This window comes from Octopus bimaculoides, chromosome 14, assembly GCF_046866305.1.
Source record: "Octopus bimaculoides isolate indiv1 chromosome 14, ASM4686630v1, whole genome shotgun sequence".
Lineage (NCBI taxonomy): Eukaryota > Metazoa > Mollusca > Cephalopoda > Octopoda > Octopodidae > Octopus > Octopus bimaculoides.
Window position 1 is genome coordinate 29,182,317 of NC_142941.1, and position 26,295 is coordinate 29,208,611.

At 36.6% G+C, this 26,295-nt stretch overlaps 2 protein-coding genes across 6 annotated transcripts in view; one reads left to right on the forward strand and one right to left on the reverse strand.

Moving 5' to 3' along the window:
* Nucleotides 1–4,597, forward strand: part of LOC106875372 (elongin-C) — a 45,977-nt gene extending 41,380 nt beyond the window's left edge. For all 4 annotated transcript variants that reach the window (XM_089362589.1, XM_089362592.1, XM_089362591.1 and 1 more), the window contains one exon: nt 1,049–4,597. In XM_089362589.1, coding sequence (XP_089218715.1) covers nt 1,049–1,190 — 142 coding nt within the window. In that variant the 3' untranslated portion in view covers nt 1,191–4,597. The remainder of the gene's footprint in view (nt 1–1,048) is intronic.
* Nucleotides 2,660–21,762, reverse strand: LOC106875363 (uncharacterized). 2 transcript variants are annotated; one of them, XM_014923460.3, is made up of 7 exons: nt 21,427–21,762; nt 19,248–19,358; nt 16,693–16,793; nt 7,845–7,990; nt 6,712–6,832; nt 4,228–4,302; nt 2,660–2,789 (listed from the first exon to the last, which is right to left on the reverse strand). In XM_014923460.3, exons 1-7 carry the CDS (start codon nt 21,505–21,507, stop codon nt 2,765–2,767), a joined length of 660 nt encoding a protein of 219 aa, XP_014778946.1. In that variant the 5' UTR covers nt 21,508–21,762; the 3' UTR covers nt 2,660–2,764. The 2 variants fall into 2 exon arrangements, with proteins under 2 accessions (XP_014778946.1, XP_052828747.1); XM_052972787.2 differs by lacking the exon at nt 4,228–4,302 and having other exon boundaries at nt 21,427–21,601.
* Between the last annotated feature and the right edge of the window lie 4,533 nt (nt 21,763–26,295).

The following is a 26,295-nucleotide window of genomic DNA, read 5'->3' on the forward strand; positions in this document are numbered from 1 at the left end:
CATGTTTGAAGCGGTTGTACCACCCCTTGATCTGAGTTTTGCCCATAACATCATCGCCAAGGGCCACCTGAATTTTCTGAATGGTTTGAGCTTGAGTATCATCAAGCTTTTGGCAAAAATTGATGCAGTATCTCTCTGCTTGGTGTGTTTGGTCATCTTATGTGAAAACGAGAATCCAGCGAGTACGCATTACACATCTGTACTCTAGGTATAACAGCTGAGAACTGGACCTACTGGTGCAAAAATTTTCACACATGTGCAGGAATACCCAAAGGATTCTGCCCATGTGGTATTGATTTTGGTGGGGAAAAAATAAAGTCAGATACTTTTTGAATGCACCTCGTGTATTAAATATTTAATACATACATCACATATTTATAACAGAATTTGTCTTGGCAGAGCCAATTTAGCCATCTAAAAGCAGAAAATCTGTAAAATTCATTTCTCAATTTTTTCTTGGGTTTGTCACACCTGTTGTGACTTGATCACTGACACAGTTGTCTTAACTCAGTTTCCACTGGTAGCTGCTGTAATAGTATAGTCAGGAGGAAAGACAGCATCTTTGACTTTTTTTTCATAGCCTCTGAAACAGTCAAGGCCAAGTTATTGTATAAAGGAGTGGACTCCAGGCACCCAAGGTCCAGCTGGTGATGTTAAACCACATCAAAGATGATATGTACTAGTTGTACAAAAAGTGAAATGTTTAGTTACACTGGACATTCTGGAGCCTGTATTTTGTCCTTTCAGAGTTGACCATCTGTTATAAATTTAAACTACATGCATAACTAAACAAATGGTAGTTATTGTACAAAGCCACAATAGGTACAGACACAGCTGTTTGATTAAGAAGTTTTACTTCACAACCACTTGACTTTTGGGTACAGACCCACTGATGTGTTTGTGTGTGTGTGTATATATATATATATATATATATATTTCGTATGTGTATTACCGGCATAATGCCTCTCCCAAGGTTTAATTGTATATATATATAAATACACACACATGGCTTCAAACAGGCAATGATTTTTTTTTTTTTTTTTTTCAGCTCCCATGTTCTCCAGAAGGTGTGCATGTATTTTACATACAAAGTACGATATACTAACAGCTCTACTGAAATCCCAGAATTCCCTATAGCCCCAGAAATAGCTCTTGAGCTATTGATGGCAGCCAATTTTCTGGACTGTTAATGTTTAATCAGATGAATTTACAGCTGGGATTTTACTATTACCCCACCTCCACCCCACACCCTTTCAAAATGGAGGATTGAGAAGAGGAAGAAGAAACTACCAAAACACTTATTGTCAGCTAAAATAACAAACATTTTATTGTTTGTTTATTGTGTTCCACCCCCTTGGCTTCAGTATGTGGAAAGTCTCATTTCTACCTTTATCATCACCACTATGTGCTGGCCTCCTAAACAGCACAATTTAAACAAGCGTTAAGTTCTCCATGAACCAACACAATTCTAGATCTATTAGTTTTTTTTTTTAATTTCCAGTCCCCCCACCTCCAAACTAGTTAAAATTCTTTAAATCAAACCTAAACTTATTCCTCATACTTCTGTTTTTTTAATCTTCTATGTTATTTTTTTAACCACCTATTTTTTTTTTCCAATTTAAATCTAAAATGAATTAGTTATTTTGTTTATTTATTCATTAAAAAAGTTTTTGCAGTTACCCAAACAAGCCTTTAATCGTAGTTATTTTGTCACTATTGATAAATTAACAAGACTGCTAGTTTTTTGGTTTTTACTTTTTTTTTTCTGTCATACAAATCTTTTAAATTCACAACTATACTTATGTCCCATTAACAGTGCAGTGGGTTTTTTTTATATATATACACACATTTTTAAAACAACTATTCATTCTCTTTAAATTTACCTCAAGTATAGATGTGGAAATCAATTTATTTGTGGGACAATGAAGAAAAGCATTAAAAAAATAAAATGAGAAAAAAGCCAAATGTCTTATTGTTCTTCTGTAGATGCATTAAATGTTAATTATAACTTATAGAATTTGACAGTGTAAGAAACATTGCTGCCTTTTTTTTTTTTTTTTTTTTCTTTAAGCAATTACGTTTATAAATACTTTTATCCTAGAAGACTCCAACCATTACGGCTTTCTTCCGCATACATCAAACCAATATCCCTATGCAGCCAAAACACTATTTAATATGTTGGTTTTGTGTGTGATTTTCATGTAAACAAAAATAGTTTTTGCATTAGACAACTTTTCTTAACTTCTATACAGATTTGTACAAAAATATCCCTTTTGATTTCATTTTCAGATTGTATAATGTAAACATTTTATAGAAACTGAATTCTTTAATGTTATTCTTGATGCAACAGTCCCCCACTTTATTACAGGATTAAAATACTATTAAGTCAAATTACACAAAACAAACATTTAGAAAAAGTTACACATTTGTTTCTAAAAATGTAGTGTAACTGAAATTGCCCTAATAAGAAATTCTAAATTAGAAATTTCCTAAAGATTAACACCTTCACCTCTAGATGAACAGGATGCTGAAGGCTGGTAGTAAATGGATATGAAAAACTTAGAACAAGCATGTGTTTTTTTTACCAAGAACTAGCAACATAAGTAATCTTGGTTTGTGGAGAACTTCAACTGTTGCACTAATTACAACAATAATGATGCTTTGTTAATTGTTTATTTTAATAAATACAGAATTTTTTTAACAAAAGAGAACGAAGAAAATATCACAGTGAGTGGGAATGCAGTGGTTTTGGTTTGTTTTTTTTTCAGAAATTTTTCAATTCAAGATATCTGTAAATAGAAATAATCTATTTATTAAACTAATTTTAACTTTATTCTTGCTGAATTTAAACATTCTTGTGGAATGGACAAATCTCATTTCAGAATTATTTTAATTCCACCCTTTTTTTTTTACTTTTTATGTCTTGCATCCTTCCTATATCCAACTAATAATGGCCTTGTCTAGCTGAAAGAAATTATTATACAAATAGATTTAAAGACTGCAGCCAGCTAGGGTGGTGGTAGTGGCAGGTTACTGATCTGAACTCTCAATCAAGTGGAAGCAGTTGATTTATTCATGTTGTGGGTTGGACACTTGTAACAATGCATTCATTTGCAAACATTACAAAAAAATTATTGTAATATTTCTGAGATTATCCTTTAAACACTTCTTTTTCTTTTTTTACATTGGTTTGCCTGATTAGTAATAATTTTTGAGGGTGGGAGGTATTTAAATATATAACACCATGTTTGTGTCACTGCCAGCTTCATATTGCTGTTACTAGTTTTTCTTTTTCATTTTGTAATAAATCTTGATGACTATTGTCACGTTTTCCATGTGAGGGACAGCATCCTATTATCAAGCAAACATCTTGGGATAAAGAAAATGTATGTGAACAGTTATGCATACTGATAGTATATCCTTGCTTCCCTGCTCTTAATATATACATAAATGGAGATGGGGATGAAACCTAACCATTTGGTTTGCCAACTTATGCATTGCTGCTCAGCACCAGGTCTGGCTCTTGTGATACTATTTTATCTCAGACAACTACTGAATGATAGACTGTAAATGTTTTAACATACTGTATTACTGAGATATAGCCTAGCACTTTTTCCTCTTGCCACTTGTAATAGCTGCTTGTTTTCATCATTTTGTTGCAGAATACATGAAACAATTCTCATGTAAAATACAAAAAAATTCTACCTTGACATAGCAACAATAGAAAATGTTACAAAGATGATAATGTCGAGTAATTTTTCTTTCTCCCCCCTTTTTTAATAAGGCGTTTGTGTTCGCTCCTCCCCCAACTAGATATGCACCTTCTTTGTTTTCAAAACGATAAATGAAAGCACAAGGTGTGTTGGCTGTTCAGCTTTCCAAGAACTGAAACAAATGGAGTGCAGCTGCCTGTTGTTTTTGCCTAGAGAGCAGAGAGATAATGAAATAGCAACAGTCCAGTAAATCAGCTATTGGAAATTTTTGCTGAAGTGGTAGTTGAGGGATTGAAATTGCTTTCTCCAAACCAACATGAGGAGACAAGTGTTCTGATGTTCATATAATAGATATGTCATGAGGCTAGTAAAGTAAAATGGAGGATTCTATCCAAAAATGAAGTCTTGGTCAGGTCTTAAATCTAGGCTTAACTACTTTCCATCAGTGTATCACTTTTACTTCATAAAGAAGTAATGTTAAATTTTAAATCTTCACAAACTGAGATATACTTACTTTCTAATGTGCATTATCTCAATGTAACTGAAGCCAAGGAACAAGGTAACTAACACTCCAGCTTGGCTGGCATATCTGTAATAAAAGAATTCATTATTTTTTTCCTCATGTGATCCAAAGCGTGTTGGTTTATTTTATTTATATCAAATTTCAAATAGTCTGTACTATGCATTATCTGCTTACATTTAATAATTTGTACTATGCATTATCTACTTACTTTCAATGTCTATTTGTTTTCTTAGAATTTGGGTGCAAATTATTTCCCTTCTGACTTGTTTCAATAAAAAAAAATTCAGACCTTGCTCAATTTTCATAAAAGCCTGGAAATCTCTTGTTATGGCTTACAATAAACAGAACGTTGGTTACTTGATTTTTTTCTCTCTCTCTCTCTCTTTCCTTGGATTTTAATGAATTATATGCAGCAACAGTAAATGTTCACAATAGGAAATACCCATAGAAGGATGATTTCTCTACAAGGATTCCATTGAATAGCTCTGAAAATTGACCAGTTTGATAGTACTCTTTAATTCACTCAGTACCACCAATTGTCTTCCTTGGAATTCTGTTGAAGGCATAGATGCCTTGTTTAGCCTCAACTGATGAAGCAGATGTGACTACCCATTTTATTTTTTTCTCTCTATAGACAGTGTGCTTGGAACTAAATTACCCAATTTGTTTTTTTCTTCAAGACAGTAGGATGTGATTTTGAAATCCCTTAAATAGATACCTTAATTACTTATAGATGTTTAGTATTGAAAACAAACTTCAACAAGCTCCAAAACTTTGTGACAAATATGATACAGGAGAACCACAATGAGTGGGAAAAGATCAAACTCATTCTTGCCTGATTAAATTTTGCTTACATAAGACATGCAGCCTAGTGTTTAATGTAGGTTTCTTAGTCTGGTACTTGTTCTATTGGCCTCTTTTGCAGGACAGCTAAGTTACAGATATAAACAAATCGGTACCACTTGTCAAGAAATGAACAAACACAAAGCCACATATAACATACAATGGATGTCTACACAGTTTCCATCTATCAAATTCATTCACAAAGTTGCAAAGCAAACTTCTTAATCACAACCATTGTTTCTTCAACATATTTTTGTCATGATTATTTGACTCCATTATAAAAAGAAATTCCTTCCAGCTTGAATCAACATTTGAAGCCTTCAGGAAATGATTTGTATGGTTTGAAAATGTGCACAAGTTTTCAAAATTAATTATTAGTGGAATACTTATAAAACAATTTCTGAAATTGCTTACTATACTGTATTTCCATAAAATGAATGACTGAATTGTTGGTACTTCACAGTATCCCATAAACAGACCACAAATTACTAAACTGATAGTAGCAGTCAACAACTAGTGATGCAATATGACACTGTTGAATATAACCACAATATTTCTAAAATAAGGTAAAACTTAAGAATCCCAAAAAATTGGTGATGGTGTGCATCAATTTACTTCCCTACATCACCAACTCTCTCTCTCCCAGACAAAGAATAAGGGTTGGAAACATCACAATTTTTCATTCCTCAAGGTAACTTATAGATACCATTCCTTACAGTTGGCTAGCAGTCCTGAGTTCAATATTTATTGTGGATAAAGCCTGCAGACAGATGGTTTCTCTCAAACCAATTTTTCTTTACTATAGATACACATGAAGATTGGTATCAGAGATGTGGGGTTCATTGTCACCATTTTGTGGTATTATTAGTTTCGTATTTAATACAATATAAAGATTCTAACATTTTTACTAGAGGGAGCTAAAATAGTTGCAGTTTTGATGATAGGAAAAAAACTGACAAATCTATTACAACTGAGGTGATTGAAACTATGAACTACTCACTCAGTGTTCTGCTAACCTACCTTGCAGTTACTCTACTGGAAATGAATGTCATCATCTCCAGAAGTAGGAAGGACAAAGTTGACTTCAGTGAGATTTAAATAAATCTAATGCAGTACTCTGTTTTCAACCATTTAGCAGTCAAATCAGCGAAGTATTCTACCTGTTTTATGTTCAAACTGGCCAGATCTGGCATCTTACACCAACCCTACAATATCATTCTAAAAATTAACAGTTACCTCATCAAAATAGAAGATAATGCATGATCAATTCAAAATAGTGAGAATAAATAAGCAGTACATTTGACAGTAATCTGAATGCTAAGGAATTAAATGACTTGAGAAAAGGCCTTGCTCAGAGTAGACACCTTGTCTGAATGCTTGCAACAGAATGAATTTCATTAAATGCATCCAAGAGCCAGTAGGTAGGATTAAAGTGGGTAACATATTTGTTAACTACAATGCAGTGTTTTCCCAAGCGTCCCACCAGCTAGATATGGATGTGTGAAATATATATTTGTTATATTCATTTACCAAGGACTCTGCAAGTGAACTGATACCACTCAGCAATAATCCAAACTGTACACTGTCCACAAAAATAAACTCTAGAAGAGGTAGTTAAAATATTGAACTTACATTAATGATGCTCCTAAATACAAGAGACTATTTCCCAAAAACAATGTTGATTCAATACTAAGTAAACTGGCACAAGTTGGGAATCCTGGAGATGTTTTAGTGGAAGTTTGACTGGAAGAGTCTGAAATCAACAAAAAATACGTAAAAGGAATATTTTTAAAAAGCATCCTAAATAAATACAGTATCAAAGTGAGAGTGAGATCTCAGAGAGCCATCCCTGTTGCACAATGGAAATCTTCATTTGTAATTGATGCTCATGTTCTTGAAAAACATGAACACTACAAAATCTCATATTCCTTTAACCTTATAAATCAGAGCAGTACTATAATTAATAGAACCAAGATATATTGAACATAATAATACTGTGGTATGAGAGTAGCTGTGGGGTAAAGAAATAAGGTGTACAGAACAATACAGTAATTGAGTAAAAATATATTACGGGAGCAAGACCTGAATTAATGAATGTAGAGAAGGCTGAAAAAAATGAGAATGGCTTGGTGAGAGAGAAGGGAAGGCAAACAATGACTTACAGAAATAAAAGAGAGTAATATACTAGAGTAAATCCAATCAACTGTTTCTAAATAAAATATTGATCAGTGACAGAAATTAATATTTTAAGCAGGATCATAGACACACTCTAGCTTCTGACCCACTGGTATGCTGTCTCTGCCTATAGTGGCCTCTGTTCCCAGAGCTGGTTGGTTTCATACCACCACCAATCAGACACCACTAACCCACTAATCTCTCCACCTCTTATCATCCTTGCCCCAGCACTATAATAAGCACTACCCCCATCCTTCCTTCCCATAGCATCATTTCTCTGGAACCTTCTCATTGCTCATGTTTGTCCTGCTGCTGCTGTTGACCTGAAACAGTTTAAACAGAAAATTTACAGCATCAAGTTTATCAGTCTCAGAGAGCCTGCAAAGGCCATGGGGCATGCCCTCTTCCTCCAAACTTACTAATTAAAAAAAATTAACATGTCCCATTGTCTTCTATTTTAACTGAAATCAGTAAATTATTAAATGCATCAATTTAATCATCTAATCTAAAGAAGACTGTCTAGCTGTTATATTAACCCTCTCTTATATGACAACAAATGTAAGTTTTTAGAAAAGATATAGTTTTCTTACCTTTCAAAATATGAGATAATTCCAAAGACTTAATTCCATGATGAATATGACAGACTCCAATCAAGATGAAGAAATATCCAGTAAGAAGAAACATATTTGACTGAAGAAAACTCCAGTGAGGTTGGTCAGCAATCAATTTCAAGAACCTAACAATTAGAAGAAATATATAATGAATATAACTGAAGCTTTCAGTACTCACAAGAAATAATGAATGGCCTTCATCTTTGGAGTTAGAAAATATTTCAACTCAAAACAAGGATCAAGTGAGACATTCAATAGAATATTATTGCAACGAGCTTGCAGAAATGTTAGCATGCCGAGCAAAATGCTTAGCGGTATTTCATCTTACGTTACGTTCTCAGTTCAAATTCTGCCGCGGTCAATTTTGCCTTTCATCCTTTCGGGGTCGATAAATTAAGTACCAGTTACGCACTGGGGTCGATGTAATCGACTTAATCCCTTTGTCTGTCCTTGTTTGTCCCCTCTATGTTTAGCCCCTTGTGGGTAATAAAGAAATAAGAATATTATTGCCCCATCTAGAGCAGTGGTGCTACTAAACATATGAGCATCCTCAACCATATAAAAAGATAGGCTAGCAGACTGATTGCCATAGAATTACTAACTTATAAGTGCAGGCATGACTGTGTGGTAAGAAGCTTGCTTCCAAACCACATGGTTCAAGGTTCAGTCCCACTGCATGGAACTTTGGGCAAGTGTCTTCTACTATAGACACAGGTTGATCAAAGCCTTGTTAATAAATTTGGTAGAAGGAAATTGAAAGAGGTTCATCATATATATGCATATATATACGTCTATGTGTCTGTCCCCTACAATTGACAATTGGTGGTGGTGTATTTATGTCCCTATATATATATAATACAAGAGAGTTAGGGGTTGAGGATCCAACCCACTAAGGGATAATATCTATCCAATATACTGCTAGGAGGGTACCCAATTATTGTTGCACTAGTGTTATACCAAGTGCAATAAGTGGGTGTGGGTAAAAGGGTTTTTTTTTACTCTAAATTTATATAGCAATAAGAAAATGGAGGGGAATATGAGGTACTCATCAACTTGCAGATACTATATTCCGTTGATTAATCTGTTTATTTTATAACTAAATTGACAAAAATACACTATATACAGACACTTATGACATACCATGTCATATCAACAATTTCAAATTTAAAGGACATTTAGCAATTGGAGAAGGGACAAAAACTTACAGCTGTTTCGGCCTAGTGTTAGCATGCCCCATTCTATCTCTATAGCTCCCGTACGCTGGAATAATTAGTAGATGAAAATGATATAATGGGGGTACATGCATGATTCACTAGGCCTCTTCAGAAATTTGCAAAACACATGAATTTTGCCAAATTTTAATACAAATATAAAATAAGAATATAAGGCACATAAAAAGCCTACAAAAAGTATATAAAACCATATAAATAGTCATAAGAGCTCCAATATACATGCCTATGCATGTATACATTACTATATGCAGATATACATGGATACAAAAACATGAGTACATATATGTGCTCAGATGCACATGCATACCACAATAGTCAACAGTCACTGTCACCATATATGAGGGGGACAGACACATATAATCTATCCCCTCACACATACATACATACATACACATGTATATATAAATACTCCCATACATACATGATCCCTGGCATGAACGTTATTGGGTGCGTGCGTGTCAGGTCTGTATGTGGTGGAGTGGTCTATGTGGAAATTATTTCCTGGGGAGTTGTTGATATAATAATAATAATAATAATAATAATAATAATAATAATAATAATAATAATAACAACAATAACTAATAATATGCCAACCTTTTTTTAAATATTGTGATGAGGTACTCCATTATTTTTTCCTATGGAGAAGATAGGGTCCTTCTAGTAGTGGGTATTAAGAATCCTGCTGCTATTTGGGGAGGGGTAATTTTTACTGCTAAGTCCTCTCGTTTTTGTTCCTTCTCCAATTGCTAAATGTCCTTTAAATTTGAAATATTAATTGTTGATATGACATGGTATGTCATAAGTGTCTGTATATTGTGTTTTTTGTCAATTTAGGTATAAAATAAACAGATTAATCAACGGAATACAGTGTCTACAAGTTGATGAGTACCTCATATTCCCCTCCATTTTCTTATTGCTATATATATATATAATATATATTATAATGCATATATATATATATATATATATACACATATACATTATAAATATACATACACATTATATATATATATATATATATATATATATATATATATATATATATATATATAATATTTCAAATATTTAAAATCTACAATTAAGAGCCCTATCTACTCGCTGGCGGTACCTACCCACCCCTACCCATTTTCCTTTATTCAAAAATTCTTATCGCTCCTTAAAATTATGGCTTTTAAGTGTTGATTTCTCAGCCCAAGAATTTACAGTGTGTTGTGCTGCTTGACTGGTCCCCCCTCTCTCTCTCTCTTTATATATATATATATATATATATATATATATATGATGATGATGATGATCTTTTCTCTCGCCATGCCTCTGTCTACCCCTCCATCCTCTCTCTCTCTCTCTCTCTCGTAGTTTTTCCTTAAGGTCTTCAGGTTCTGGCTATATATAAATGAGAAATCCATTCTAAATTATCTCAATCCATTATCTCCGCTGACATACTACGACGAAGTCTCCAAGATGCAGTTAAGATAGAGATTTTTATTTATTTACGGCCTCAAACATCTCATACCTTCGCGCTTTAGTTTGCCCTCTATTATTTATCTTGTTTCTCTCCATGAAATTCAATTGAATTCAGTTGTCTTAAATTCATACTTATTCATTTTCTAAGCTTCCTAAATTCATGCTACGTTATTCACCTAGAATCCATTGCTCTTTTAAAAATTACGATTTATGCATTGTTGTCTCTCAAATATTTAAAATCTACAATTAAGAGCCCTATCTACTCGCTGGCGGTAACCCCCCCCCCACACCGGAAGTTCATTCCTCTGTCATCCTGTCATCCTCGGCTGTCTCCCGGAACCCATCTAGTGGCCTTGGCCATCCTCTCCCCTACCTTTGGGTAGCGCATTAAGTTTGAGAAATGTTTGCAGGTTGTAGGTACTGTTTTGCTTATGAATTCTTCCAATTGCAAGTTTTCTTTTCTTTTCAGGTACACGACACTGCTTTTCCCCTTCCCAGGCTACAGGCCCACACCCCCAACACCCATACTGTTAGGATTGGCACTCTCAACATCGGTACGCTGAAAGGTAGATCTGGTGAAATTGTTGAGATGCTTGAACGAAGACGCGTAGATATGTGCTGCATCCAGGAAGTAAGATGGAGAGGAGGTTCTGCGAGGTTCCTCACAGGCAAAGAACACAGGTACAAGATTTTCTGGGCAGGGAACACTGACGGGGTCGGGGGCGTAGGAATACTTCTAGCGGAGAAATGGGTGGATAAGGTAATCGAGGTCGTTAGAGTAAGTGACAGAGTACTTAAGATCAGACTAGTGCTTCATCATAGATTAGCTACTGTCATCTCAGCCTATGCACCTCAACCGGGGCTACCAGATGGTCTGAAAGACCAATTCTATGACACCCTCTTGCAAACTACCTCGTCGACGAGTGACAGGGACCTTCTCTTTGTGGCTGGAGACTTCAACGGTCATGTCGGACGTCGTGCTGGAGGCTTCCATGGCATACATGGAGGCTATGGCTTCGGTTCCCGCAACGAGGAGGGAACCAGACTGCTGGAGTTCTGTGATGCAACCGATCTTATGGTCTGCAATACCAACTTCAGGAAACCTGCCAGTCACCTAGTCACCTACCGCTCCGGCAGACACTCTAGCCAAATCGACTACATCCTCGCCAGAAATAGGGAAAGAGGGCGGCTTATAAATGCCAAAACCTAACCTGGCAAAGAATGTACCCCACAACATAGATTAGTAGTTAGCGACTTTGGGATCAAGGCAAAATGGGTGCCCAGAATTAGACAGGCTTGGAGGAGAAGGGTGTGGAAGCTTAAAGACCCTGCAAACGGACAGAGACTTAGAGACAAGTTACTTGAAGCATTTAACGAAATAGAAGGGGATATAGCATCATACAACGTGGAAGACAATTGGAGATTTCTGCGGGACAACCTGTTGAAAGCCACCGACCAGATTTGTGGGTGGTGTAAGGTCCCCTCCCGACCCAGAGTAACGTGGTGGTGGAACAAGGAGGTAGACAGGGCTATTAGACAAAAGAAACAGGCTTGGAAGGACTGGAAGAACGGTGGTAGCAGGGAATTGTACCAATGTGCCAGAAGGGAGGCTAGGCGACAGGTTTATTTAGCCAGAGGGGAAGCAGATAAGGAAAGATTTGCCAATGTTCTGCGCCGTGAGGACCAAAGACTCGAGGTATTTCGTGTTGCAAGACAGTGTAGGAGAGAGAATAGTGATGTTGTAGGAGAGAAATGTGTTCGCATGGATGATGGTACGCTTGCACTAAATGAGGCTGCAAAGAAAGAGGTCTGGAGATGCCACTACGATAGATTGCTTAATAAAGAGAATGAATGGGAAAAAGAGAGCCTGCCGTATGTCGACCCAATAGAGGGACCAGCTTTCCGAGTTGATAGTACCAGGGTAGATAAAGCAATTAAGAGTATGAAGACCGGGAAAGCCCCCGGCCCATCAGGAATCACTGCAGAGATGCTCAAAATATCTGGCAGTGTTGGCTACAGCCTAGTCACCCGTATTACAAACCAGGTGATACACAAAGGAGTCATACCCAATGACTGGTGTAGCAGCATCATAGTCAACTGCTACAAAGGTAAAGGTGACGCTTTAGATACAAATAATTACAGAGGCATCAAGCTGTTAGATCAGGTTATGAAAGTTACAGAGAGAGTCATAGCCCAACTAATTAGGGAGCGGATCAATTTAGATGAGATGCAGTTTGGGTTCGTGCCAGGTAAAAGCACTACTGATGCCTTATTTCTAGTGAGACAGTTGCAGGAAAAATACCTAGCTAAGGATAAACCTCTGTACCTGGCTTTCGTTGACATGGAGAAAGCCTTTGACAGGGTCCCCCGATCCCTTATCTGGTGGTCAATGAGGAAACTTGGGATAGAAGAATGGTTAGTGAGAGCTGTGCGAGCCATGTACAGAGACGCTGCCAGTAAGGTGAGGGTTGGAAATGAGTACAGCAATGAATTCCGGGTAGAGGTAGGGGTCCACCAAGGTTCCGTCCTCAGCCCCCTCTTATTTATCATAGTCCTCCAGGCAATCACAGAGGAGTTCAAGACAGGTTGCCCCTGGGAGCTCCTCTATGCTGATGACCTTGCCCTAATTGCGGAGTCACTATCAGAACTAGAGGAGAAGTTTCAGGTGTGGAAGCAAGGTCTAGAACTGAAGGGCCTTAGAGTCAACCTAGCTAAAACCAAAATCCTAATAAGTAGGAAGGTAGATAAAACACAAACCCCTTCAGGTAGATGGCCCTGCTCAGTATGTAGAAAAGGAGTAGGTAGTAACTCTATAAGATGTACCCGGTGCAAGCTATGGACACATAAGAGGTGCAGCAACATCAAAGGCAGGTTAACTAGCAAGTTAGTTTTTGTTTGTGGCAGATGTTCAGGTGCAATAAAGACTGTAAACAAACAGGAAACAACTTCTATCTCATTCCAGGGTGAAAAACTAGAGGTAGTCGATAGCTTCCGCTATCTGGGCGACCAAGTTAGTAGTGGGGGTGGGTGCGCTGAAAGTGTAGCTGCTAGAATAAGAATAGCCTGGGCAAAGTTTAGAGAGCTCTTACCCCTGCTGGCGACAAAGGGACTCTCACTCAGAGTAAAAGGCCGACTGTATGACGCATGCGTACGAACAGCCATGCTACATGGCAGTGAAACATGGGCTGTAACTGCTGAGGACATACGTAAGCTCGCAAGGAATGAAGCCAGTATGCTCCGTTGGATGTGTAATGTCAATGTGAATACCCGTCAGAGTGTAAGTATCTTGAGAGAAAAGCTGAACATTAGAAGCATCAGTTGTGGCGTGCAAGAGAGACGATTGCGCTGGTATGGACATGTGGTGAGAATGGATGAGGATAGCTGCGTGAAAAAGTGCCACACCCTAACAGTTGAGGGAACCCGTGGAAGAGGTAGGCCCAGGAAGACCTGGGCTGAGGTGGTGAGGCAAGACCTTCGTACATTGGGCCTCACCGAGGCAATGACTACTGACCGAGACCTTTGGAAATGTGCTGTGCGTGAGAAGACCCGGCAAGCCAAGTAAGATCGTTGCCAGTGCCCCTGGACTGGTTCTTGTGCGGGTGGCACATGAGATGCACCATTTTGAGCGTGGCCGTTGCCAGTACCGCCTGACTGGCTCCCGTAGGATTTTCGAGCGAGATCGTTGCCAGTGCCCCTGGACTGGCTTGTGCGGGTGGTACATAAAAGACACCATTTCGAGCGTGGCCGTTTTCGTGCAGGTGACACGTAAAAGCACCCACTACACTCTCTGAGTGGTTGGCGTTAGGAAGGGCATCCAGCTGTAGAAACTCTGCCAAATTAGACTGGAGCCTGGTGTTGCCATCCGGTTTCACCAGTCCTCAGTCAAATCGTCCAACCCATGCTAGCATGGAAAGCGGACGTTAAACGATGATGATGATGATGATGATATACTTAATATGACCTGAGATGAGGTGGTGAAGCACGACCTTCGAACATTAGGCCTCACCGAGGCAATGACTTCTGACCGAGACCTTTGGAAATTTGCTGTGCATGAGAAGATCCGGCAAGCCAAGTGAGACCATAATCCGAGGCCTCTGCCAGGAGTGCAGCTAGCCCACTTATGTGTACCTTTCCTTCATTAGACACTAAACTCGGCTTGTGAAGACCTGTTGGGGCAAGTGAAATCGTGATGGCACCTGTACCAGTGAAGCGCTAAGAGCACCATCCAAGCGTGATCATTGCCAGGGCAGCTGTCTGGCTTCCGCGCCAGTGGCACGTAAATAGCACCATTTGAGCGTGATCATTACCAGCGTCGCTTTACTGGCACTTGTGCCGTTGGTACGTGAAAAAACATTCAAGCGAGGTCGTTGCCAGTGCCGCTGGACTGGCTCCTGTGCAAGTGGCACATAAAATACACCATTTTGAGCGTGGCCATTGCCAGTACCACCTGAATGGACTTCGTGCCGGTGGCACATAAAAGCACCCACTACACTCTCGGAGTGGTTGGCATTAGAAAGAGCATCCAGCTGTAGAAACTCTGCCAAATCAGATTGGAGCCTGGTGTAGCCATCTGGTTCGCCAGTCCTCAGTCAAATCGTCCAACTCATGCTAGCATGGAAGGTGGACGTTAAACGATGATGATGATATATATATATATATGTATATATATATATATATATATATATATACACACACTGGCAATGACCGACATATGCATGGTGCTTTTTGCATGCCATCAGCACAAGAGCCAGTCAGGCGGCACTGGCATCGGCCACAACTACAATTCCTTTTGATTGTGATTTGATTTAATTTTCATTTTGATTTTACTTGACTCAATAGGTCTCTTCAAGCACAGAATGTTGCCCAATGATTCGAAGGTACTTTTTAAATAGGCTGGTTATGTGACACTGGTGTAGGCTACGGCTGTGAGCTTACAATACATATGTATATATATATATATATATATTCCTAGCTACATTTCAGGTTCAGTCTCACCGCATGGCACCTTGGGCAAGTGTTTTCTGCTATAGCTCCGGGCTGACCAAAGCTTTGTGATTGAATTTGGTAGGTGGAAGTTAATGCTGCATGTGTATATGTGTGTGTGTGTAGGTGCTTGTGCCTCTCCAAGAGAGAGAGAGGGATATATATATATATATATATATATATATATATATATATAGCAGAGACTCCAGCAAATAAGATCTGAAGAAGGAATTCTAATTCCAAAATATCATCGGACTATAGATAACCAAATTACAACAGGTATATGGTCCATTTTTTGTTCTATAGTGCATTGTTATAACTTTCTAAACTTTTTATTCTTTATATATGTGTGTGTGTGTGTGTGTGTGTGTGTGTGTGTGTGTGTGTGTGTGTGTGTGTGAGATAATAGCTTCAGTCTTAATAGTTTCACTATGTATATATTATATACATAGTGAACCTATTAATGGTGAAACTATTAAAACTGAAAGTATTATCTCATTACAATAGAGATGTTATTCTTTCACTTTTGACACGTAATACTGAAATAGTCTAAGTGATAAGAAATTGCTCCAGGCTCGCATCAGGCAAGAAGTTGAAAATTGTTTTGGCTCATGACACTGCATAGACCCTAAAGGCATGTGTAAAATTTGAATGAAATTGGTTGTGTAGCTCTGGAGTTTTAGTGATGCACAGACAGACAGAGTCTCAGTTTTATACATATGGATTATGTTTGCATAGTGAAGTACCACATACCTACAAATCATTAATGTTTACATACCAGCCACTAGGAATGCATCTAATATGTAAATTGGTATACCCAATAACTTAACTCCGCTGTTTGCGGTGGCTATATAAGCAATGTGTTCAGAGACAATAGTGTGTTGAATAAGTGCTGATGAAGAGAAACAACCCCCTGAAATACGGTATATACACTCGTTACCCATTTTTGTCTTTGATCACATTGTTTGCTTACAGTGTTGGCTATAAATACTGTAGAATATCTGTAAAAATAACCTTAACAAAATATTACCATATTGTTTTAACAGCCACACAGTCACATCCTCTCAAAACAGCCTTTAATACATTAACATCATACTAGCACTCAATTTATTTCATAAGAGAATTTTGTAAAAAAAAGTGTCAGTTACCCAACAAACGATGGTACAAGAAGTACAGCTGTGGCCAATGCATAAATCAGATCACCTTGATGGCTATTGTTCAATTTTTTCTTCAAAAATATTGTACACACCTAAAAAAAATATATAATATCTGTAAATTTTTCATCATTATCATTCATTTAAGTCCATTTTCTCAAAAACACCTACAAGGTTTTCATATATCATTTATGAGGACTTATTTTATAGTTTAATTTTAACTCCTGAGAACTATATGGTTGCATGATCTGCTAGAAATAGTAACCAAATATCCTTCAAATCATATCCTACTGTTTTTAAAAAAAAAAAGACAGAATAGTCACAGCAAGTCTGCTCAGTCAACACTGACCTGAAGTTGAACAATAATAACATACTTCTTTTAAATTCTAGAGCGCATTCTTTGATCCTTCATCTAACTAAGCTTCTCCAGAATTAACTTTCATTTTTCTTTTGTAATTATCTCACAAGATTTTTCCAAATTTTTTTCTTATTTCCATGTAGCCCCTCTTGCAATGCAATGTTATCAGTTGTACCCTTTCATCTCCCATTACACTGTCGGAAAACTATTTAAAGTATTGTTGTGATAGGATAACATGTTCCTTGGTTTGTTGTAACTATCAAAGCTAAGGCTGTACTGAAGCACTGTCTTTAAAATATGGCTATTTATTGTATTTTATTAACACTCATTTATTTTATAACAATCATAATAATCACACATTTTTCAGGAGCAAAACAGTTCCTTACTTCAAATGTGTTAACACAAACCTAACTATCTAAATAACTTTCTGGCAAGCTACTGGCCTATTTGGATTATTTCTCTTAGCTCATTATTTCAATTATGCAAGTTAGTTATTACCAAAAATCTTCAGAATTCTTCCAAAATGTATGCATGAATCTTGACGATCACAACTGTCTTGAGTAAATTATACAATGCTAATGAGGTCCAATAACACCGAAACATGTCCTCCCTTGGCTTATTTGAGTTATTATTTCTCTTAGCTCATTTTATTTTCTGTTTTTCTCTGATATATTTCTGTTGTGTCAAAGCTAAAGAAACAACTGAATAATTCAAGATTATGCCTCTAGTATAAGTTCCAACTGCTATTTTTTATACCAAGAGTTAAACCTTTGTTGTCATTAGGTCTATATATCACTTCTGTGTAACATTCTACAAAACACAAACACAACCTACATTGGAGAAGTGCTCATGTATCACAAACAGAGCTGATGTACACACACAAACATCCTCAAATGCAGACAAAATAAAAGCCTGGTTAATTGACAAAGACTCCCATACCAATCTGGTATAACCATAAACCACATACTATTAACACACATCATCAACATCATCATCATTTTAACATCCACTTTTCCATGCTTGCATGGGTCTGATGGAATTTGTCAAGACAAATTTTCTATGACTCGATGCCCTTCCTGTTACCAACCCTCACTTGTTTCCAGAAAGTGATATTTCTTATGGTCAGATATATTTTTCACAGAGAAGTAGAGATGAATAACACCACTTGCTTTCTGAACTATCATCTCTCTATTTTCAAGTAGTCATCTCAATTTTGTTTCTCCGTTAGTAAACAATAATCCCAGTACTCCCTTCCTAATATTGCAGACCCTGAAACTCACTCCCTACCAACATCTTCCCACCTCACAGGTGAAGCTGAACATCAAAAGTACCCCCTGTCAGAGAACTTGTAGAGATCAAAGAAACTCATCTGTTTTCCTCTAACTAAATAGTAAATAAAACCCACTTCAAATGACAGAGTAACACCAGTGAGCAGTAACAATGAAACTCCTGGTAAATTGCATCATTAGAAAGTAAATAGCTTTCCATCAGTTTCAACAATGAAGATTCAGTTGTTCAATCAACTGAATAACCTGCTTATTAAATTAGCATGAAAGTGGATGAGTATTCCACAGGCACATGTACCATTAACATAATTCTCAGCATGACAGTGTGTGACAAGGCTATACTTTTGAATACTTTTGACTGTACAGATATAGTCCATTCAACAGGCTTTCACATAGCTTCTGCCAACCCTACTTAGCTTACAAGGCTTGAATCAATCCAAGACAATGGTAAAAGACACTTAAGGTGTCATATAGTGGGATTGAGCCCAGCACTTCATCATTATGAAGCAAACTTCCTGACAATTCAGTTATGCTCTGTCCACATATTACATATAAATAGCAATAAACTCAACTCCAGTGGACTTAAAAGATACATTTTTCATCTTGTACATTTGTGGAACTGAAACTTTTCAGAGAAATTTCAGTTTCCTTTCTTACCTTCTCTGTCTCATTCCAATTTTACTCAGAAAAGATGATCCCAGCCACAAACAATTATGTATAAACCTATTTTTATTTCTGAGAGAATATCACATAATTTTAAACTAATATTACAAAGGGAAAATAACTTGAAATAGAATGATCAAGCATAATAAGAAATTCAGAAATTGGTTAGTATATAAAAGTGTTGTGTTATTTAATCTTAAAAGTCAAACAAGAGAGATTATAATATTTGGATTAAAACATACCATCAGCCACAAAGGAAGAATAACTAAGATGATGCATAACAGTATCCAAAGCTTGATATCAGACCACATAATCTGAGAGTCAGGGAAGAAGAAATCAGGAAATAATTCCACCTAAAATAAAATTTTAAAATCATGGATTAAAAGAAATTTTCAAAAAATGACTTTTCTCTGAAAATGCTATAATTTTTACACATTGTGTGTGTGTGTGTTTCTGTAATTCATCATCATCAAGATCCCTTAACTGCTGCAGCCAGTTGTTGGAGTGCCACTTTAGATACTTTCATAGTCAGCCATTGCCACTGGTCTCTGTTCTCTGTCATGCATAACAGGTTCACAGTGCTGTGAACAGTCCAGTCCCTTGATGTTGCCAAACCAGAATTTTCTCTGCTTCTCTTTCGCCTTCCCTCAAGTTGTGGCAGGATACATGACCACACTAGGTAAGCTTCCGTCTTTTTTACCTGCAGAAGGAGTGGCTCCTGTCTGCCAGCATATTTGTTGGCTTGCTGCCTGATAAAGCTGTTCAGTTTTGTGCTCTGTATACGGGATGTGTAATAGCCTTCTGAAATACTTATGCTCAAATATCTGGATACTTTGCTCCATGTCAGCTATAAGTGTCCAGCTCTCACATCTATACAGAAGGACTGAGGTCACTAGGGTCTTGTGCACTCTGAGTCTTGTTGGAAAACTAATGAAATTGCTTTTCCATATATTGTTCAGCTTTGTTGTGGCAGTAGAGGCTAAGCGGAGTCTTGTTATTATCTCCCTTTGAGATGCTCCAATTCTCCAGAAAGAAGTCAAAGGGGCAATGTACATGCTCAGACATAGGAAATCCCCTGGAGTGGATAACATCCCATCAGAGCTAAAACATGGAGGGCCAAAGCTTATCAAGGCACTAACAGTTACCTGTCAGAAGATATAGGAGAAAGCAGTGGCCAAAGGAGTGGACCCACTGATGATATCCATTCCCAAAAAGGCAACTTAAGACTCTATAAGAATTATAGAACCATCAGCCAAATTAGTCACCCCAGCAAAGTATTGTTAAGAGTTTTGCTAAACAGACTTAAGGGGAAGACAGAAGAAATCTTTGACCAAAGCCAGCAGATCTCAAAAGGAGGTGTCTGTGATTAGAGATATGTAAATATAGAAATTATTTCTATATAAATTTAGTAAGCTTTTGAGGAAATCGTTTCCAAAATTTTATTAAACCGAAAATCTTAATAATCCCTTCGTAAATTTATTATATTTTACAGCAAAGAGATATAAGATCTGCACATAAATATGGTATGCTGTGCATGTCAATGGATATATTTATGTAAAGAAGCAGTTTTTAAAAATACCTCTTTACATTTTAATGACTATGAATTTCGTAATTAAAACGAAAAGTGAGAGTAAACTAAATTACGTTATAAGCTGCAAAATAGTGTTTCAAACTTTAGTACGAGGCCAGCAGTTTTAGGGGAAGGGGATACCACATAATACTTAACTAATATTTTATTTTATTAAACGTAAAGAGCCGAAAGAAATGCCGCCTAACATGCTAACGATTCTGCCAGAGAACCATTAACCAAATAGGGGACATGAATGGTAGTGTCTCAGAGAAATATTTGGCAAGTTAGAAGAAAACTGCTGTGGGTGAGACTCTAGAAAGTAAATCCTTCTCGAAATTTGAAGTCAGGTTGTGAGCTTTATTTCAGTGAGGTGGCAGATCATCACGGGCCCCGGCTCTAGCCATGACCACCTTGCCTCTTTTATATATCAGGAACTACATGATCCAATGTGTCCGGGTTTTTTTTTCTTTCTTTCTTTCTTTCTTTAGAGACTGTAGTGGTTGATTCGAAGATCATTTGGTTGCAACTTTTTGTAGATCAATCAACCATGCACATATTCCCTTAAGCATTCGTTTCTGGTAAATTTATCAACCAAGCTTAGATTGAACATAAACTAAGAATCTAGCGAGACTTAACTAAAGTACTGTAAGACTTGAAATATGACGCTCTACGGAGTCAGCTACCTTACGCTGTCCTGTAAAGAGTATTTTGCACATATCTCTTCACATTGACAGAAGAAACATAAATAAAGCAATTTTTGTCATCATTTTCTTTGTATTTCAATGAATAAATCTCATGATGCAAGTAGAAAAACAAACTGTCGCTGAATATAATGAAATATTTGAAGTTACCTTGCTGAAGTCTATCATTGTGTTTTCTCCGCAACAACCGTAAAAGAGATATGCTGGAAGAGAGACGCCCGCAGACGCCATAACTGTCTAGCCTCGTTTTAGATACATAGAGGGTTTTTTTTGTTTTTGTTTTTTAAAATCGGACACAAGGGTTCGATTTCTACTAGAACACATTTTTATTTATATTCATGACATCACGGTGAAGGCATGAGACTAACGATTAGGGTGTACAGTTTACAATTATATGCTTGTGAGGTTAATTCCTGAACAAGTTGACGCTCTGTCTTTGAGCAAGGCACTTCCCTGATTGCTCGTTGCTCCAGTACCGATGTAAACGAGCAACAACCGGTTGCTAATACAGTCCTCTTTCCCTTTAGCTGTCACATCATTGATGTCCCACTGGGTGAAAGGGGTCGTGAGGGTATACGTTTCTGCTCGCGACTGCATAAACGATTAGCAAGCGTATAGTACATAAGTTATACCCACTTGTGACACCTGGCTGTACTATAACTCCGTGACATTACGACTTCTAAGAAAGTTACAGATTATTATGTCTACTGCAGTGTACGTCAAAACTATGAGAAATATTTATACAGTGAAGAAATTACATTATTAGTCCTATGGTTCTTAGTTTAATCAGAACGATTCGGATGGGAAACAACTCTAGATAGGTGTCGGCCTTATTGTGTCTCCTCATCAACATAAATTTCATCATACTTACCAGGATAGTAATGAGAGAATCACCAAATTTGTTTAAATAATATATTGGTAATTGAGCTTGTATCTTTTCTTCACCGCATAAATATTTCTAACTAGATTCTTAATGCTTAAACTTTTGTTTGTCGTTTGGATGGCATTTCTCAGTAATTAACTTCCACTATTATTCTTTAATATACAACATTTTTATGTCTGCTCAGGAATAATATTATACATATACCTAGTGATTCTCTCACCACTATTTCAACAAAAACAATGAAGTTTATATTTGCTGTATTTATTGCTATATTTGGGGGTGGACATCTTTTTTTTTTTTTTTCCATTTTTTAATTTATTTTGCCAAATAACCACACACACTATATACTCGTTTTTCACTTCAGCTTTATCATTATTCTTATTTTAGTGTCTTTTGTCAGAAATCTTTCGTCACACGTCCCATAACCTCAGTAGTTCTCTATCCCATATGTCTCCTTCTGTTCTGTTTAGTCTATTCTGTCTTTCTGTGATAGTTATCCTTATATGTGCATACATCTGCATCTGTGTGTGTGCATATATGCGTGTGCATACGCGCATTTGTGTGCATACGCGCATTTGTGTGCATGTGTCTATGTGTTTAGTACGTGTTTTGTGTGTATATGGGTTTGCTTAATACACTTTTTGTACTCGTGTCTTTTATATAGTATTTTATTATGTTTATTTACTTTTTTCTTATTCTGCCTTAAGTAGGTGTATGTATGCCTGGTGTGTGAGTATATGGGTTTATGCATTATACTGTTTATATCTGTGTCCATTGCAGGGTAACTCACTTTTTTGCCAGCTGAGTGGACAGGAGCAATGTGAAATGAAGTGTTTTGCTCAAGAACACAATGCATCATCCAGTCTAGGAATCAAAACCACAATCTTTCAACCATGAGTGCAGTATCCTAACCAGTGAGCCACATGCCTCCATGGTTTGAGTGAATGTCAATGACAAATACAAAATATATTCTGTTCAGTATTTTTTACAGTGTAAAATCTCTTTTACAGAATAAAATATATATCACCATGAATAACTATTTTCTGTAAAGTTATGAACATGACATAGTCTTGTTTTCTCTTTTGTGGATCTCTTGATAAATTAAGTATCAGCTAAGAATGAATTGCTGTTTCCTTCACCAGATAGATCTTGAAGCCTAATAATATTCTCAGATCATGTACATTTATGCATGATAACTTGATAATTCAGATTTTAACAGTTGCAGATTTTATCCAGAAATGCAATGAAAATGCACCTGATGTGATACATGACCTCTAAGTTCCCCCTTACCTTATTTTTATTTTTTGCTTATTCATTCATTTATTTATTTATATATTTCGTGATTTAATCAGGGGAGGATAAACAGCCTCAGTAACCTCTTTTGCAGATTCTCAAGAGCCAAGGGCAACGGATTAAGTTTACTGTTCAAGTAATGGTATGATAAACATAAACAACATTATGACTAATCACAAACATGAAAAAACTGAAAGCATTACATTATCCTTCCCACCAGTTGTAATCTGAGCTGCCCTGATTTCATGAACATTAATTTGCATTTAATAAAGCAGGTATCTAAGAGTAACTTAAATCATACTGTTGTTGTTGTTGTCATTCTGTTATTTTTTTCTAGTTTTCTTTTCTTACTTAAGAATATTAGTGACATACATGAAACAAATAACTACAACATGGCTAACAGTCCCTAGTAATGTAAGTATAGAAATATATGTAACCAAATCTCTACCTTTCCTTCCTCTCACTGTTTATCATACTTCTTCTTACAACAATTATGGGGGCTAATGTAATCAACTGTAGCAATCCCTAATATAAGAAATCATTGTTATTTATTCATGATTTGAAAGATACATTGTTTTCTTTCTTAGAACTCAAAGAATCTTAATAATGCTAAAACTCTAGGTGTTTGTTTGTTCCCGAAATATCTCAGAAACAGTATATTTTATCTTAATTTTCATACTTACTTTATGCAGTGCAGTATGAGGTTTTGTGATATATGGATCTCTATTTATTAATAAAAACGGTTAAACACAATTTTTGTTTGTTATTTTTTGATGAGAAAACATGGCTTCCCTGACATCAACACACATACAGAATACACACACATATAATGAACGTCATGGCATGTGAATCAACACAAACACACGTACACTATCTGTGACATATACACACACAGTCATTGCACTCTCTATCACTCTCTAAGGAAGAAAAAAACGTTGACTTCACCCCTTCCTTTCTCATTCATATGTTGTGATGGAGAAAAAGAAAAGAGAAAGAACGTTTCTAGTTTTTCTTTTGTTAAACACAGCACAAAGTTTTGTCAGTGAACAGGTCACAGTTTCAAAGCGATGAAATTATTTTGACACAAATTAAATTTAAATGTTGAAGTGAAATTAACGGTTTTTGTATGTTCTTAAATGGCTTACAAACATCTTCCATGCTGCAATTGTTTTTGTTTCAGCACACGATCTCAAATCAAGTCACTTGCTAGGCAAGTACATCTCCATAATATTTTAATCATTTAGAAATATTTTTAAGTGAATGTGATTTCAAAAATATAAGTTGTTTGTACAGTAAGTATTTATATTTTAACTTTCTTTAAACAAAGAATATTTTTACGTTTTTTAAAATTATTTTCAAGTGAATATTATTACAAAAATTCTTTTTGGCATATTTAAGAAATATTTTAAAGTGAAAATGACTTTAAAAATACGGTAAATATTTTGTAAAAGACCTGTTCATAACTTCAGTGTGAAATAGTTATTTTCCATAGATTTTTTCTGAGTGCATTCAACATATTTCACCTCCAAAGATTTGGCTGCTATGTCTAGTATACCCTGCAACCACGTAACAGCTATTTGCAATAAAGGATCTGAAATACCTGTTATGTGGTAGCAGGGCGTGCAAGAAATAGCAGCCAAATCTTTCCTCTTGGGGGAAAGGATCCGTTTATGCATGATTTCGATATCACATTCTTTGACAAAATGGGAAATCACATTGAAAAGAAAAAAAATTAACCCATGAAACAAAACTCCATTGCTGGGAAACTCAGAGTTTTCCGGTGACCCAACGGGTCACGGGTAGTCTAGTTATGTCTATCTCGGGAGACATATACGCAAATATTCAAATTTAACTAATGATTTTAGAAAATGTTCAAACAGTTTTTACAATCCCTAGTATTTGTATTTCATTGGACATATTTATGTTTGTATTTTAGATAACCCATCTGTGGTGTTATGACCCAGGCTGTGTTGTAGGGAAGGACCGGAAGTGAGGGAGTACGTATGTCCTGACGGAAGTGGGGCCTGTGGGTCCCACTGGAAGGGCTGCAGTGGGCATGCAGGGTCGGTGAGGCGCAAGCAGTCAGTTGGCTCTTTGATGAGTATAGAACCTTTGGACACATGAAACAAGAATATGTTCAAGTGATGTCAGTGGATTGTAAAATTTTCAATACACAAGCTTTCCCTAATGTTCCAAAATTCATGTCCTCACATATCTGAAGCTGGTTTTTGTTTGTTTTGTTTTTGGATGTTTCTTTCTTCCATTGATAACTGGGAGGTTTGTAATATTATTTGTTCAAAGAACATGTGTGTGTAGGTGTGTCATACATGATAGATAGATAGATAGAGAGAGAGAGAGAGAGAGAGATAGGATGAGAGGGAGGGAGAAAGAGAGAGAGAGAGAGAGAGCCTGTATGTGAATCAACAAGTGTGAACCCTGGAAGAGATAGTGGTAACTATGGTAATGTGAACTGGACACAAGGTGGAACTTGATCAACCTCACTGGGTCACCTAGTCTGATTGATTGTTGAAAGATCCAAAACCTCAAATAACACTGATAATGTGACATTAATTTGACATCATGCACCTGTTCAGGTAATCTCAACTTGATGGAGTAAGTTAATGTACAACACAAACATTTGATCACTGTAAACAAATCATTTGTGCAGGTTGCAAGACAAGAAATCACAGAACCAGCTTTCTTGGACTTGGGAGACTACCATACTACAATAAAATGGTAAATATATGGAGGATGAGAACTTTTTTCCTGACAAGGGCATGGAAGAGTCTTTTTCGTGTGACCAGTGTGGTCATGTTTGCTTCTCAAAGGCAGGCCTATTCAAT